The sequence below is a fragment of the Lepidochelys kempii genome, chromosome 1 (genome assembly GCF_965140285.1).
Source record: "Lepidochelys kempii isolate rLepKem1 chromosome 1, rLepKem1.hap1, whole genome shotgun sequence".
Taxonomy (NCBI): domain Eukaryota; kingdom Metazoa; phylum Chordata; order Testudines; family Cheloniidae; genus Lepidochelys; species Lepidochelys kempii.
Genome location: NC_136380.1, coordinates 27,821,348 through 27,837,992, shown reverse-complemented (window position 1 = coordinate 27,837,992; position 16,645 = coordinate 27,821,348). Strand labels below are relative to the sequence as shown.

Sequence of the window (16,645 nt, the reverse complement as noted above, 5' to 3'; positions counted from 1 at the left end):
ATTTGATGTTCAATCTTTATTATATTTCATGTTAATGAAACAAAAATGTTAATAACTTGTTGTCTGTCTCTGAATTTTTTTTCCCTTTGAGAAACTCAGTCATTTTCCTTTGCCATCTATAAAACAGAGTCATAATGCAGCAGACTAAATAATGGTTATGGTATTGTGAGATAATAATGAAATCCAAAACTTTAGAGCTGTTAAATATAAATATTTGTTTTAATAAGCATATATAAAGAATTTCTTCTTTCCACAAGGAAAATGTCTTTGCCCTACTATTTTCAAGGATGCAGCAATAGTGTGCAGTGTGTTTTGGTTATTGTATAAAACGTGAATTAATTTTTTCAGATTTTTTGGTGATTATTTTATAGGAATGCAATGTTTCGTTTGCAGAAGAACCTGCTTTTCAGTGCCCCAGAGTTTAACCTGGTGTTTTGAAGCTGTTGTTTCCACCTCACTATAAAAAGGAGCACTAGATGTATGCCATTTGGAAATGGGTTAATTGTTTGAAAACCTTTTAATATCATAACTTCAATATGTGTGTGTGTGTGTGTGTTTTTTTTCTCCCACCTAGGTGTATCGTTGACTTTTTTCTTGTGATTACACAGCTGGGATTTTGCAGCGTTTATGTTGTGTTCTTAGCAGAAAATGTGAAACAAGTGAGTAAAAGCATTGTATGGGAATAATTTTGTTTGCAGCTTTTTATTTCCGGCTTTATTTCCTTTCTGCATCCATGTCAAATATACCATTCATATAATGCATGTAATGAGAATACATACAGTGTAAACTCTACCTTGCTTTCCCCCAAAGATACCTCACTAATTAACTTTTGTACAAAGTGATCCACTTGCTTTGTAGGTTAAACCAAATCCAGTGCTTGTGTAAGCAGCTGCAACATCAATGACCTCCAGTTTTTCTTAAATTTCAACACTTAATCTCACAATTTAACCATGGGATGTAATTATTTTACACACAGCTAAACAGTGTTAGAAAGATAAGAGGAGTTCTGCCAAATTTTACAATAAGATAATGGTTTCTTCATGCACAAAATGAGTAGTGTACCATAAACTCTTAGGATTTGTGCTCCAAAATGTGTGTAATCTCTTGTACAGTATACACATATTCTTTCCATATCCAGATCTTGGGCCCAACCTTGCTCTCAATATGTAGCAATTGTTATTTATTATTTAGTTTGCAATAATGTCCAAAATAGTGCTAGGAAGTTTCCAAATGCAGAGAAAGACACAGTCCCTGCCCTGAAGATTGTAGTTAACGATAGTTATGTACTTTGTGTGAGCCCACACGCAAAGCAGTTTATTTTCTGAGCTCTGCAGCAGTGTGCGCCACATCTCAGAGAATGGAAAAAGCTGTTAGGCAATTGGAAAGGCATTCTGTAAAGAACTGGGGAAGATGGACAACATTGTTTATGGTTAATGATATCTTCCAGCAAGTGTCTGAAGCCTCCCTCCACACAAATTTAAGGTATCACCTGAGTGAAATGGGAGTAGTTGATTTACATGTAGATTATGAGGCGTTCTGCTTCAGTAACAACCAGCCCTGCAGTAATGCTGTAATCCTGCTAGACTCTAAAAGCTAAGTAAGGTTGGGCCATTTCAGTACTAGGATGGGAGACCTCCATAAGACACCTGAGAGCTACAGGTGATATTCAGCAGATGGCACTGTACACTTTTGCAATGTGCTGAACTGTTACCCAAAGAACCATTATCTCTTAGATGAGACATAAAGTTAGATCCTGACTACATTACATTTCTACAAGGTCCCGCATTCCCCCAAATGAATGGAGGCATTAAACATGGGCTTCTTGACAATTTTCAGCTCAGGTAATTACCCTACAATCCAGCTCCAATTTCAATCAGATATGATGTTCTTAATGTCCTATCTTAGACAATTCTGCAATACAGCTGTATGCTTTGAAACTGCTACTGGTTATACTTCACTGGTGGCTGAAGTGGTCCCGAGGTATCTTACCTTTCTCTTAGAAGTGTTGTGGGAAGTGCTCTAAGATCCTCTGATGTAAGTTGCTATAAAAATGCAAAGTATCTGCATATGCAGTTTATATATACTATGATTTGGGCCTCTGCTCCTGATATTCAGTAGTTGTGAGACCATATTATAAAAATGTATTTTACCATTCTAATGCCTCGTAATCTCAGCGTGCATATTATTTTCAGTAGTATGTCTCTTCCTTCTCTGGCCCCACTCTCTCAGTGTGAATTTTTATTGCATCCATCATAGTATAAAGTTCAAGTCCAAACAATTGCCATCAAATAGGTAAGCAGACCCATTGCTGCCTACCAATGACATCTTCCTAGTTACTGACCCTATAAGCAAAAACAAGACTAATCAGATGTGTCTTGCATCACTTCTAAAGGCCATTAAAATTGGGTCCTCATTTATTACAGGATTTCAGACAGAGGGGCCTTCACAAGAAATACTTTGCTACCTTCCCCCAGGAGTTTAACCCTGGGGAGAGATCCAGTAACAAATTCATCCTAGGCAAGAGAAACAGCCACAAGGAAATATGAAATGTACTCTGTAATTGAATCAAACTTATCAAAAATTCAGAGGTTTCACTTTTCAATTAATTTGATTTGAATTGAAGTTCTTCTCTCCCATGGTATGATAAGGAGATAAGAAGCTGTCTCCTTCACAGCCACAAAGATCTATATTGCAGAACTCTGTCCTGTAGAGGGCACCAAAGGACCTAAATTTGTACTGCTTTAAATATATAATGCATTGATTCTCTCCAAAGCCAAACTTTGTGAAAAAGCATTTAAGTTGCTTAGTTGCACATACCATTAACACAAGCATTAAAAGCCACGGAATAATTAGTTCTCACCCAACTCTTGCACCCAATTTACCACCTTGATTTCCTCTCCTCATGACCTCACCCATGACACTGCTTCCTCCACACAAAGCATTAGTTTGGAGGACTCCTGACTTGGCTGTTCTGGCGCCCCCAGGGCACTGGCACAGCAACACCGTAGTGATCCCTTGAACAGCTGATATTTCCAAGCTTGGCTTCCCTGGTGCTGGTGTGTAGTGTGCTGGAGAGCTGAGGTTGAAGCACTACGGAGCCACATGTCTCTGCATTGACATCAGTCTTGGTGCAAAGGCATGGGGATCTCCTATACAGCTGTGCTCCCCAAACCCAGTCAGCCCTTCCCCCCACATACAAACCTCACTCTCCTTTCTTGCCCTCCCTCAAAGCCCCATTATCAACCTTCCCCTATCCCCTGCTATGTAGCATAGCTCCATGCGGTCTCTGGAAAGAGTGGAGATGGTGACTCTGGGAAGCAAGATGTTGAAAATGGATGTAGCTGACAGAGTCGGACAGTTCCATTGGCTAATCTTAGTGTAGCTCAAATTGGTTATATCGAATGGGAGAATAGCTTGTGTGTTAGTTTTAAAATTTCAGAATTGGCTTATGTTGGAAATGTTAGCTGAATATGCTTGTGTGGGAACTGCAATTGTTTAGCTAGAGGAATCCAAAGAAATGTGTAGAGGGAAAATGGAAGGGAAATATTAGTTAAGTAGCCTTTTAAAATATTTCCTCTACAGAGTTAGTAAATATTTTTCTTTAAATGTTACATGGAAATTTAAGTGGTCCAATGAAGAGTAATTGTGCCAAATTTGTGGATGAGGCTGGTGTAAACAGTTGCTACTATTGTCTCCATAAAAAAAATGGAATGCTTGAACCAGAGCCTGTCACAAAGGCTGACCAGTCTCTCCGTGTATGTCTATACTTCAGTTAAACACCTGTGGCTGGCCTGTGTCAGCTGATATGGGCTCAAATGGCTTGGGCTATTTTTGATTGCGGTGTAGACATTTGGGCTTGGGCTGGTGTCCGGGCTCTGGGACCCCACAGCCCTGCAGCCTGAGCCTCACAAGCCTGAGCCAGTTGAAACAGGCCAGCCAGGGGTGTTTAATTTCAGTGTAGACATACCCTGTGGTATCTTGCTGGAGTGGCATCACTCTTCAATTATTTCAATGTTAACACATAACTGTGTCCCCTTAAATGATAAATAGAGCTCCGGAGGGGACATAGAGGGTCAGGAACATCTGTGTATAAAGTAAATAATTCACACAAACCTTTGATCCTTAACCACTTCGGAGTCCCAGGTACTAGGGTAGTAGATGCCAGATAAATGTTTGTAAACGTAACTTTTCATGTGCTGCATCAGCTGAGTTCTTTCAATTGTGCAACTTTATTTGTTGTAGTATTTCTTGTACAGCTTGCATCCACAAATCATTAAGAGTTAAATAATACAAAATGGTGGAGAATAAATGGTCAATTTTCAATGAAGAAAGGCCAATATTTTTTAAAATTTGCCTTAATGGGAGCAGTTGGGTATTCAGGACTTCTGATTTTCAAAATCTTGGCCAAAACCTTGTACTTTCTCCAAAAAACTTTGCATTTTCCTATGTTGAGTTTGCTGTCTTGCTATCTTGCAAAACAAAAGGTTGACAAATATTTTATAAAGAGCCTGGCATATGCAGCGAGTCATCATCAGTCCAAATCCCTTCTAAATAAGCATTTACTAACTATGGTAAGCATTGTGTGTAGGTCTAAATGTTTGCTTTCTCTTTCCAATCCTGTAAGGGATTCAATACAGTTTCCTTCCATATAAAATGCATTATATATCTTCTGGTTCTAGCTATTAAGGTTGCTTGAAACTTCCCATTGTAAGACCCTATTTTTTGTTGCTTATAACTTTGCCAAATTTTAACCACTATAATTAAAGACTGTAACACAGTGCATACACACAAGGTAGTAAAAAGAAAAGGAGTACTTGTGGCACCTAAGAGACTAACCAATTTATTTAAGCATGAGCTTTCGTGAGCTACAGCTCACAGGCTCATGCTCAAATAAATTGGTTAGTCTCTAAGGTGCCACAAGTACTCCTTTTCTTTTTGCAAAGACAGACTAACACAGCTGTTACTCTGAAACCTGACACAAGGTAGTGTGAGGAACCCTAATTTGGGCACTTCCTAATTTTTGAGCGCTTGACTTTGCAACTAAGCTTTCTCTTCATGTATGTTATGGTCAACGTAAAAACAAACTTGAGATTCTGTTCTTTGTTGAAATTCTCGAAAAGCTGAGGATACTTTTCTTTAGTAGAAATCCAGCCTTCTTTGTGTCAGTGCAATGAAGGCAAGAGGTGATGCTCAATAGCAAACATACCTTGTTGTAACACATTCTTGAGCTGACTTTTACCATTGAGAAAATCTGCTGCATGCTTAATCATAACGGAGAAGATTTGGGGAGGAAGAGATTATGTAGGCATTGGAGACCCATGTGTTTTTACAGCACTGCGCCTACTGACTGTGTGTGACATTTGACTGGAGAGAATTGTCTAAACTGATAGTATGTTTGCGAGTTACTATGCTCCGTTGATAGGAAAGAAAAGGCAAGGGGTAATGTCAGATGTGTCTTAGCCCAGTACGACTAACTGAAATGCAATGACGCACTAGAGGCAAACTGCAGTAGTTTAAAAACAACTGTTAGCAGGAATAGCTGTCTAAGATTATATCGAGTCTGATATTGTGAAGGAGAGTAGGTTAGGTAAAGGATGTGTCATATTCAGTCCATCTTAACATAATCAGTGGCAAACTTGTGTCACCCTACGCAGCATATAAGCCAGGGAAACTGGTGCACATTGTTATTTCATATTTATTGACTTGTTTAAAAGTTCAGTGGTGGTTTTTAGTGCTACTCACAAAGACAAGGTTGAGCAATGATACAATAGCCTGCACGTGAACAGCACAAAGTTAGGAACTGAAATTTCAGTGTGGGTTTCGCATGTTGCTCTCTCACTCAGTCTCTCCTCCATGCCACTCCACTCGGAGCAGCAAAATGAAAAGTTACTCCTTTTCCTTTCTTGTCTGCTCTTGAATCTTGTGTCATCATATTGTGCTTCCTTTCCTCTGCAAGTAATGTTAGCCTCCATAGCCTGTTTGCTCACCTCTCCTTGGCTACCCCATCCATGTTGTTTGCCCTCTCTGAAGCCATTTGCAGAACCACTACCCTGACCTTTTTCAAAGCCATCCTCTTCTGTGATGCCTATGGTAAACTGCTAAGGCCTTGTCTAAACAGAAAAGTCGTGCCACTTTAACTATACCAGAAAAGTTAAAGCACTACAACTCCTCACCATCTCATGGTGGAGGCAGTTTTACAGGTATAAAGGTGCTTTTTACCAGCATGGATTTATCCATACAGAAAGGGAATAAGTTATACTGGTTTAAGTGTCTTTATACTGGTATATCTGTTTTGGTTTAAAAAAAAAATCACACCCCTAGCCAAAATAGTTACATCAGTACAAACAAAAAAAAAGTGTATAGACCAGACCTAATAACAGTGGTTAAGCAGAGGGACTATTGAAGTTGAGTTTTTAAAATTTCCATATATTCATAACTTTCTGAAACTTTAAATATCCAAGGAAGGTGCAGGTGTGAGTTTCAGCTATAGAATCATAGAATATGAGGGTTGGAAGGGACCTCAGGAGGTCATCTAGTCCAACCCCCTGCTCAAAGCAGGACCAATCCCCAATTTTTGCTCCAGCTCCTAAATGGCCCCCTCAAGGATTGAGCTCATAACCCTGGGTTTAGCAGGCCAATGCTCAAACCACTGAGCTATCCCTCTCCCCTGAAAACTCTCACCAGCAATAGAAAAAATCTCACCAGCAACACAAAACTTACTTCCTCAATAAGCAACGTGTATGGCTCAGCAGAAGCCATTTTTTCACATGTTGAGCAGGGTGGTCTCTGAAATGTAGTCTTTGACATTGGCGAGTACACCTTTGAAAGAAAGCTATCAAGGGTCAATGTGACTTCAGTGGCCATCTCTGACAACTTGTCTAGACAAAGCCTTAGGTCTAGTCTATGCACTGTTTTTGTTCCGAAACTATTTTGGTTAGGGGTGTTAATTTTTTTTTAACTTCAAATAGTTATACTAGTACAGCTTTTAGTGTGGGAACAGTTAGACTGCAATAAAGGTACCTTGTGCTGGGATAGCCTATTCCTCTTTCCCCATTGTGTGTTCTTTTTCTAACTGAAGGTGAGTCTGCCTTATCTAGTTTAGCTTATGCAAAAGTATACATTTCAATATTAAAACTGGTTGAAACTCAGAATTTTCTTTCCCTAGGAAATTCTGACATTTTGAAATTTCTTTTTGTCCTGAACTGGAAGGAAAAGTTCCTTGGTGTAGTGGGTTTTTTTAAGCACCGCAAATATCAGGTAGGTTTAATTAGCAAACAGAAACTACACTGTATTTCCCAGAGGCCGGGATACAATGTACAAGTATTGACTGAGATGAACATCAGGAAAAATATTTCCTGAAAGAAAGTAACAGGTGATATTGTTTAATATTGCCCTCAACTGCAGTTGAATGATCTATTTTCATTAAAGGGACCTAAAAATATCAGCTTTACTAACCTTCTTAGTTTTCTACAGGTTGTGTACCTCTTTGTGAGGGGAGGCATCAAGGCCTACTCTTCCCTGGTAGAATCAGCCTTCATTAATGGTTCTTCTCTCTCACTTTCTTCTGCCAGGAGAGGGTGCCTTCAAAAAGGGGCAGTGTCCATATTATGTTTCTGTCCCCTTGTCCCTCATCTATATAAACTGCATTTTATGGGAAAATATATGTTTCAGACTCCCATACCAATGGCAAGGCCTCTGCTCCCCCAACTCTGGGGAAATGTCAGAAGCTTTGGAGGAATAGCCCTACCACACTGTAGACACACTGACAGATTTAGGGAAGCAGAAGGCAGACATCTCACACCAAACACTTACAACCTGTGTTGATTGCTCTGGCCACCTCTGGAGGTTACAGCTTTGGATTTGGGTATCCCAGAGTGTGATAGTGTTTGTCAGCCATCACTTTGCAGATATCTGCATCAGTGTTCATCTAAGGACAGCTGTGGATTATTTGTATGTGTGTACATGTGATGTATCTTTGTGGGTACATGAGTCCGTTGTGTCTGTCAGCCAAACACAGGATGAGTAAATATGAAAGACATTAATATGACCACCCCCTTGTTACATAACGTAAAGGTGAAAGGTGTTCAGATAACATAGCATGGGTACCATGTAGGGATCTGAATAGATTTGAACTTCCCTAATGATTTATGAAATATAAAACATTGTGAATTCAAGCAATATTTTCCCACTAAGCACCACTTTATTTGCAATTCAGCTAATAGAAAAACGAGAGATCTCTGTTTTTTAGGAACTCCTTACTGAGGTTTGTCTGTATAAAGCGAAAATTGTGTGTGTGGATTTCTTAAAAAATATTTCTTCTTGTTTTAAGAGGAAAAATAATACTTGAAATTATTTTGGCAGAAAGCTAAATTAAAACTGGAGGGTTTTAAAAAGATTACCATTCTGTCCCTGCAATATCTCTTTCTGTCTTATCTATTTTATAGCAGGATGCATTTTTGAATGGCATAACAGGCTAAAATATTTACATACGATGCAAGGTATGTTAGCATAGCAAGCATGTGTGTGCTTCCACTGCTCAAATGCTGTATGTTATGTTAAATATTTATGGTGGCTGAGACTTTCAAAGGAACCTAAGGGAGTGACATGCCCAAAAGCCACTGGATTTCTTAGATTTCAGAGTAACAGGCATGTTAGTCTGTATTTGCAAAAAGAAAAGGAGTACTTGTGGCACCTTAGAGACTAACCAATTTATTTGAGCATAAGCTTTCGTGAGCTACAGCTCACTTCATCGGATGCATACTGTGGAAACTGCAGAAGACATTATATACACAGAGACCATGAAACAATACCTCCTCCCACCCCACTCTCCTGCTGGTAATAGCTTATCTAAAGTGATCACTCTCCTTACAATGTGTATGATAATCAAGTTGGGCCATTTCCGGCACAAATCCAGGTTTTCTCACCCTCTGCCCCCCCCCCCCCCCACAAATTCACTCTCCTGCTGGTAATAGCTTATCCAAAGTGACCACTCTCCTTACAATGTGTATGAAAATCAAGGTGGGCCATTTCCAGCACAAATCCAGATTTTCTCACCACCCCCCCCCAAAACACACACACACACAAACTCACTCTCCTGCTGGTAATAGCTTATCCAAAGTGACCACTCTCCCTACAATGTGCATGATAATCAAGGTGGGCCATTTCCAGCACAAATCCAGATTTTCTCACCCCCCCCTCCCCAAACTCACTCTCCTGCTGGTAATAGCTTATCCAAAGTGACCACTCTCCTTACAATGTGTATGATAATCAAGGTGGGCCATTTCCAGCATAAATCCAAGTTTAACCAGAACGTCGGGGGGCGGGGGGGGGGCTAGGAAAAAACAAGGGGAAATAGGCTACCTTGCATAATGACTTAGCCACTCCCAGTCTCTATTTAAGCCTAAGTTAATAGTATCCATTCCAATTGGAATTCATTTGCAAATTGGATACTGTTAATTTAGGCTTAAATAGAGACTGGGAGTGGCTAAGTCATTATGAAAGGTAGCCTATTTCCCCTTGTTTTTTCCTACCTGCCCCCCCACCCCCCCAGACGTTCTGGTTAAACTTGGATTTATGCTGGAAATGGCCCACCTTGATTATCATACACATTGTAAGGAGAGTGGTCAGTTTGGATGAGCTATTACCAGCAGGAGAGTGAGTTTGTGTGTGTGGTTTTTGGAAAAAAAAAAAGGGCGGGGGTGAAAAAACCTGGATTTGTGCTGGAAATGGACCAACTTGATTATCATACACATTGTAAAGAGAGTGGTCACTTTGGATGGGCTATTACCAGCAGGAGAGTGGGGTGGGAGGAGGTATTGTTTCATGGTCTCTGTGTATATAATGTCTTCTGCAGTTTCCACAGTATGCATCCAATGAAGTGAGCTGTAGCTCACGAAAGCTTATGCTCAAATAAATTGGTTAGTCTCTAAGGTGCCACAAGTACTCCTTTTCTTTTTGGATTTCTTAGAGAATCCCATCCTATGTTCTTATGTATGGAGCATCTTTGGCTGTGTATGTGTTTGAAAGTGAAAGAGCAATTGCACAAGACTTTCTTGTATAACTGAAAGGTAGTTAAAGCTTTTGCACAGTGTCTTGCTCTGTGTTTTTATTTTAAGTTTACTATTGGCGAATGAGATTTGGAATGGGAAGTTTACTTCAGATGACTTTAGGGAAATAGCAGATTTACTAGCTGTCTGTCACACTACTGGCCAGCACAAAGAGGCAATTATGGGTATGTGAATTCACTGAAATTGGGAAATGTTAGACAGTTTATACAATTTGTAGTGAGAGAAGCTTGTAGGAAATTTAATCTTTCATGTCTAGATTTACTTAACTCTTTGCAGTAGCTTTCTAAGAACCCAGGCTTCAGGTATTCTGAGCCCCCTCATTTTCCTTTGACTTCAGCAGGAGTTGAAGGGAGCTTAGTACTTTCCAGAGGATGCGCAATATCTTGCAGGATCAGATTGGTTGGTGTACTAGTAATGACTAGAGACCTGTGTATTCTATGGTTGCTGGAAAATCCACTCCCTTCTGCTGAGCTGTGTCCTTAGCTTTCCATTAACAAATCATTCTTTTTAACTCTTGTGGTTGCAACAAAAAGGAAATAAAAAAAGGATTTTTTGTCTGCCTGAGTTTGCAGACAGCCTGAAACAATAGGAATGAGAAGAGTGAAAGGTCCCACTAATCTTCAGTGGGCTGTTAACTCTGAATCTTAACCAAGCTGGCAATTTAAATGTCAACACTTTTCCTGCTCTTTGCTTTACAGCCCCAAACGGTCTCCCATTCCTGTCCAGATGCTCATAACCACTCAACCACCAAAATCTCTAGCTCCACCTTTCTTCCACTTCACCACCCAAACAAATAAAGCCCATTTAGTATAGTTATTAATTGTCGGTACAAAACCCTGCAGCTGTGTAGACTGAATGTGTTGTGGCAAACTAATACAAATGACATTTGGCATCAAAATAAATAACATGGGTGACTGTACCAACCTATCTAAAGCTGCCACAAGCTTTCTAGTCTGCCTCACTTGAATGCTGTGGAAACTAGAGGCCCTTGCTGAAGAATTTGGGTCCATCTTGTAATGGAATATACCTGAGGGAGTCAAGGAAGACAAGGCAGTTGTGGAGAAGCTAAATGAATTCATTGTATTGATCTTCACTGCAGAGGATGTGAGGGAAATTCCCACACTTGAGCCATTCTTTCTAGGTGACAAATCTGAGGAACTGTCCCAGATTGAGGTGTCAAAAGAGGAGGTTTTGGTAAAACTGACAAACTGATAAATTTAAATAGTGATAAATCACTAGGACTCAATGGTATTCATCCAAAAGCTCTGAAGGAACTCAAATATGAAATTGCAGGACTGGTAACTATGGTATGTAACCTATTGCTTAAATTAGCTTCTGTGCCAGATGACTGGAGTATTACTAATTAAATGGCATTTTTTAAAAAAGGCTCCAGACTTGGTTGAAACTGTAGTAAAGAACAGAATTATCAGACGCGTAGATGAACATGAAATGTTGGAGAAGAGTCACAGGGGTTTTGTAAAGGGAAATCATGCCTCACCAATTGCTTAGAATTCTTTGAAGGGGGTCAACAAACATAGAGACAAGGTTGATCTAATGGGTTTAGTGTACTTGGACTTCCAGAAAGCCTTTGACAAGGTCCTTCCCCACAGGCTCTTACGCAAAGTAAGCAGACATAGGATAAGAGGGAAGGTCCTCTCATGGATCAGTAATTGGTTAAAAGGTAGGAGGCAAAGAGTAGGAATATATGGTCAGTTTTCACAGTGGAGAGAGGTAAATAGTGGGGTACCCCAAGGATCTGTACTGGGACCAGTTCTGTTCAGCATATTCATATATGACCTGGAAAAAGGGGTAAACAGGTAGCAAAGTTTTTGCATAGGATACAAAAGTTAAGTCCAAAGCTGACTGTGAAAAGTTACAAAGGGATCTCCCAAAACTGGGTGACTGTGCAAGAAGGTGGCAGGTGACATTCAATATTGATAAATGCAAAGTAATGTATACATCAGAAAACATAATCCCAACTATACATACAAAATGATTGGGTTTAAATTAGCTGTTACCTCTCAAGAAAGAGATCTTGGAGTCATTGTGGATAGTCTCCAACTTTGAAAACATCTGCTCAATGTGCAGCAGCAATAAAAAACCTAACAGAAAGTTAGGAACCATCTGGCCACATCTGGAGTACTGCGTCCAGTTTTGGGCACCCAACTACAGAAATGATGTGGACAAATTGGAGAGAGTCCAGCAGAGGGCAATGAAAATGATCAAGGGGCTGGGGCACATGACTCACTAGGAGAGACTGAGGGAACTGGGCTTGTTTAGTCTGCAGAAGAGAAGAGTGAGGGGGGATTTGGTAGCAGCCTTCAACTACCTGAAGGGGGGTTTCAAAGAGGATGGAGCTAGGCTGTTCTCAGTGGTGGCAGATGACAGAACAAGGAGCAATAGTCTCAAGTTGCAGTGGGGGAGGTCTAGGCTGAATATTAGGAAACACTATTTAACTAGGAGGGTGGTGAATCACTGGAATGGGTTGCCTAAGGAGGTGGTGGAATCTCCATCGTTAGAGGTTTCTAAGGCCTGGCTTGACAAAACCCTGGCTGGGATGATTTAATTGGTGTTGGTCCTGCTTAGAGCAGGGGGTTTTACTAGATGACCTCCTGGGGTCTCTTGCAACCCTAATCTTCTATGATTATATGATTAGGAAAGGGATAGATAATAAGATAGAAAATATGATAATGCCACTATACAAGTCCCTGGTATTCTCACACCGTGACTACTACATGAAGTTTTGGTAGCCCCATCTCAAAAAAGCTATATTAGTATTGGAAAAAGGTTCAGAGAAGGGAAACAAAAATGAGTTGAGATATAAAACAGCTTCCATATGAGCAGAGATTAAAAAGACTAGGGTTGTTCATCTTAGGGGAAAAAAAAAGACGACTAAGAGGGGATATGATAGCGGTCTGTAAAATCATGAAGGGTGTGGAGAAAGTGAATAAGGAAGCCCCTTCTCATAACACAAGAAGCAGGGGTCATCCAATGAAATTAATAGGCAGCAGGTTTAAAACAAGCAACAAAGGAAGTATGTCTTCACACCATTCACAATCAACCTGTGGAACTTGTTGCCAGGGGATGTTGTGGAGGCCAAAAATATAACTGGGTTCAAAAACGAATTAGATTAGTTCATGGAGGATAGGTCCATAATTGGCTATTAGCCAAGATTGTCAGGGACACAACCCCATGCTTTGGGTATCCCAAAAAATCTGACTGCCGGAAGCTGTGACTGGACACCAGGGCATGGATCACTCGATAAATTGCCCTGTTCTGATCATTCCCTCTGAAGCATCTGGCACTGTCCACTGCTGGAAGACAGGATACTTGGTAGATTGACCATTGATCTGACCCATTATGGCTGTTCTTATGAGGGGCCTTGATGATGACCATAAAACTCACTAACGACATCGCAATGCACTTCATTAACATGCTTAATTTAGAAACGTGATTACCATGTCACTTATGACTGGAAAACAGTGGATGTACAGTATAGAAAATTGTATTTTCTTTCAGTGTGTGCACTGATGCATTGACTATTGCTGTTGTATCATGTTGTCTGTTTTAGTACTAATGTGACTACACATACTCTGGAACATGACACTGGTACTCGTACATATACTTTCATTGTAAACTGCTGAAAGTGTTTTCTGTTAAGAGGCTCAGTGGTATCTTTGTTTCTTTTGTACAGGTAAGTAGCTCTTGTCTAGCAGTACACATGTGAAAAGCATTGTTCAACTGTTGACTAATTAATTCTTTTAACACCTCTGAAGTAGATAAACAGGACCATAATGCTCATGTATTATTATAAATATGCTTTATCTGTGAGACTAGAGTAGCTCTAATTTCACAGTACATTCTCTGAGCTACAGTTTTGTGTTAGATGCTCAGGTTGTGACTACAGTAGTATGGTTGGCTGATTTGGAATTTAGAAGTGGTATTGTAGCTGTGTCAGTCCGAGGATATTAGAGAGACAAGATGGGGTGAGGGAATATCTTTTATTGCACCAACTTTTGTAGATGAGAGAGAGAAGCTTTCGAGCTTTTCTCTCTCACCAACAGAAGCTGGTCCAATAACGGATATTACCTCATCCACCTTGTCTTTCTTGGTGTTTAGAAGGCAGTTTATTGTGTGCAGTTGTTTTGAGTTTCAGACCAGTGACGTCTCAGTTGTACTTGTTTCTGTTCACATCACATAGAATTAATAACTTTACATATTTTTTTTTTGTGTTCCTTTTCTCAAGTCTACGGCTTTCTGCAATGCAAGGAAACTAACCTTATCAGATACTCGGGGTACAGGATGGGAAAATATGGTGGGAAAATGATTAAAAAGAGATCACCCATTCTATAGGATAAAGCCACTATAGCTTTTAAAGAAAATGGAATGAAACTGTTACTGTTTTGAGGAATGCAGTCTGTCACCTCAAATGCTTTGGCTTACTACTGCTTTTGGTCACAGCATTCATGCCATAAATTGATGTGATTTTAATAAAAGAAATTTTAACACCATTAATCATGTTAAATATTTTCTAATGTACAAGAACAATTGTGAGTTTTTACATGTTTAGTCTTTTGAATAACATTGGGAAATTGCTGTATTGTTATATGGAATCTAGGAATATTTTTGACTTGACTACAGGGAGAATTGTACCTGTTTAATCTAAACCAATTCTGTTCAGCAAGTGCAAACCTCTGCATGGACTTTTATCTCTGTATAAGAATGGCTTTTTGAGTTTAGCTTAAGTTGATTGGGAACAAGTTTAAGTTGAATGGAAATAACCCACTTTTAAATTAAAATATAGCTGGGTTTGCACCAGTTTCAAACAGTTTAATCAAACTGGTGCAAGTATGAGTGTAGACAAGACTAATGCTTTAACTAAATTGGGGAGGCAAGTGTCCAACTCCCATTGAAAGTTAGTAGGAATTGGGTGTCTAACTCTCCCTTAAGCGCCTTTAAATGTTATAGTGGGATTTTAAAAGTATAACAAATATAATCATTCACATAAAATACAGTGCTGCTGATGTTTTTAAAAACATCTTCCTTCCAGGTCCATGAAGGATTTTTGGAGAACAGGATTGTACTGATCAATGACACTAGTACCAGTGGTCCCTCTGAGAAAAGGAGTGTTGATTTACGAATATACATGCTGTGTTTTCTGCCATTTATTATCCTTCTGGTCTTCATTCGTGACCTTAAGAGCCTGTCTGTGCTTTCGTTCCTTGCCAATCTTTCTATGGCTGTCAGCCTGGTAATTATTTACCAGTACATCGTTCGAGTGAGTATACATCCCCCCCCTCAATTGTTTTGTGAAGATGTGACATCTCATTTGGAATTTGTATGTAATGTCAAGTGACTATTAGATTTATATTTATTAACCTAACTTTCACACAGCATGGCTTATACTGTAGGTACTAAAGTGATGGGTATTTAAAAAGTGGCAGAAAGAGAGAGCCTTTTGAAGATGTGACATTTATGGGAAATTGGACTTTAAAAAAGAAAGGAAAATGCCTACTAATTGCTCCTGCCATTAAGGCAGTAAAAGAAAAAAGTACACGTTTTAAAGAACTTTTGCCCCTTGAGTGTGAAAAAATTATCCTCCATGCATGTCACCTGCAGCTTTGGGGATTCTGTTCCACTGCCTGTCCCTTCAGTTCAACAGGGCAGCAATTTAAACTGTAACACTTAATTCTAGTGTCTCTCCAAATACAGTACTGAACATTTGCAGACTTCTCATTTAGACCACATGTTGCAAACTTTCTGCTTTTAAGCAGTTGAATAATTGTTGCATGTACTGAATTGTTGCCATGATACTAAAAGGTGTCTTGAGAGATTTGTATAAAGCAAGCTGAATCATGGGATGAAAACAAAAATTCACATTTTTAAAAAAACCCCTCAGAAGATCTGTGACCAGAGTTCAAAAGAGTTTGCCAGGGTTACCTTTGGCATAAGATGATACTGGAAAAATACAAGTGCTACTTTATGTACAGCAGTATTTCCCATAGTGTGATGTGTGCCCCCCACTGATTGGCAAGAAAGACAGCCAGTGGGAGGGTTGAGTTGGGACAAAAGCAAAAACAGAACAATTACCAATAAATATTCTCCAGAGTCTCAGCTTTCACTTTAAAAAAAAGTCTTCAGTGGTTATGGTTGTGAAGAAAACCTTCAGAATGTGAAGCTCATGTAACTGAGGGTATATATAGACTAGAAACACTACAGTAACACAGTGCCATGCTGTAGCTGTAGTATACACACTTAACACAGCAATGGAAGCATTCTTCCACTGACCTAACAGTGTCTACGCTGGGGTTCAGGTCACCTTAATTACATCACACAGAGTGTGAAATTCTTCACAGTCCTGTAGGACATAGGTCAGCTGACCTAATTTTTTAGTTTTCAGAGTAGCAGCCATGTTAGTCTGTATTCGCAAAAAGAAAAGGAGTACTTGTGGCACCTTAGAGACTAACAAATTTATTTGAGCATAAGCTTTTGTGAGCTACAGCTCACTTCATCGGATGCATTCAGTGGAAAATACAGTGGGAAGATTTATATACACCGAGAACATGAAACAATGGGTG

General features: G+C 39.6%; 1 protein-coding gene across 4 annotated transcripts in view; it reads left to right on the top strand.

Annotated features, from left to right (window-relative positions):
• SLC36A4 (solute carrier family 36 member 4) overlaps positions 1-16,645 on the top strand; it is a 277,596-nt gene that overhangs the window by 42,641 nt on the left and 218,310 nt on the right. For all 4 annotated transcript variants that reach the window (XM_073336987.1, XM_073336956.1, XM_073336966.1 and 1 more), the window contains exons 6-7: positions 575-659; positions 15,118-15,345. In XM_073336987.1, the coding sequence (XP_073193088.1) occupies positions 575-659; positions 15,118-15,345 (313 nt within the window). The remainder of the gene's footprint in view (positions 1-574; positions 660-15,117; positions 15,346-16,645) is intronic.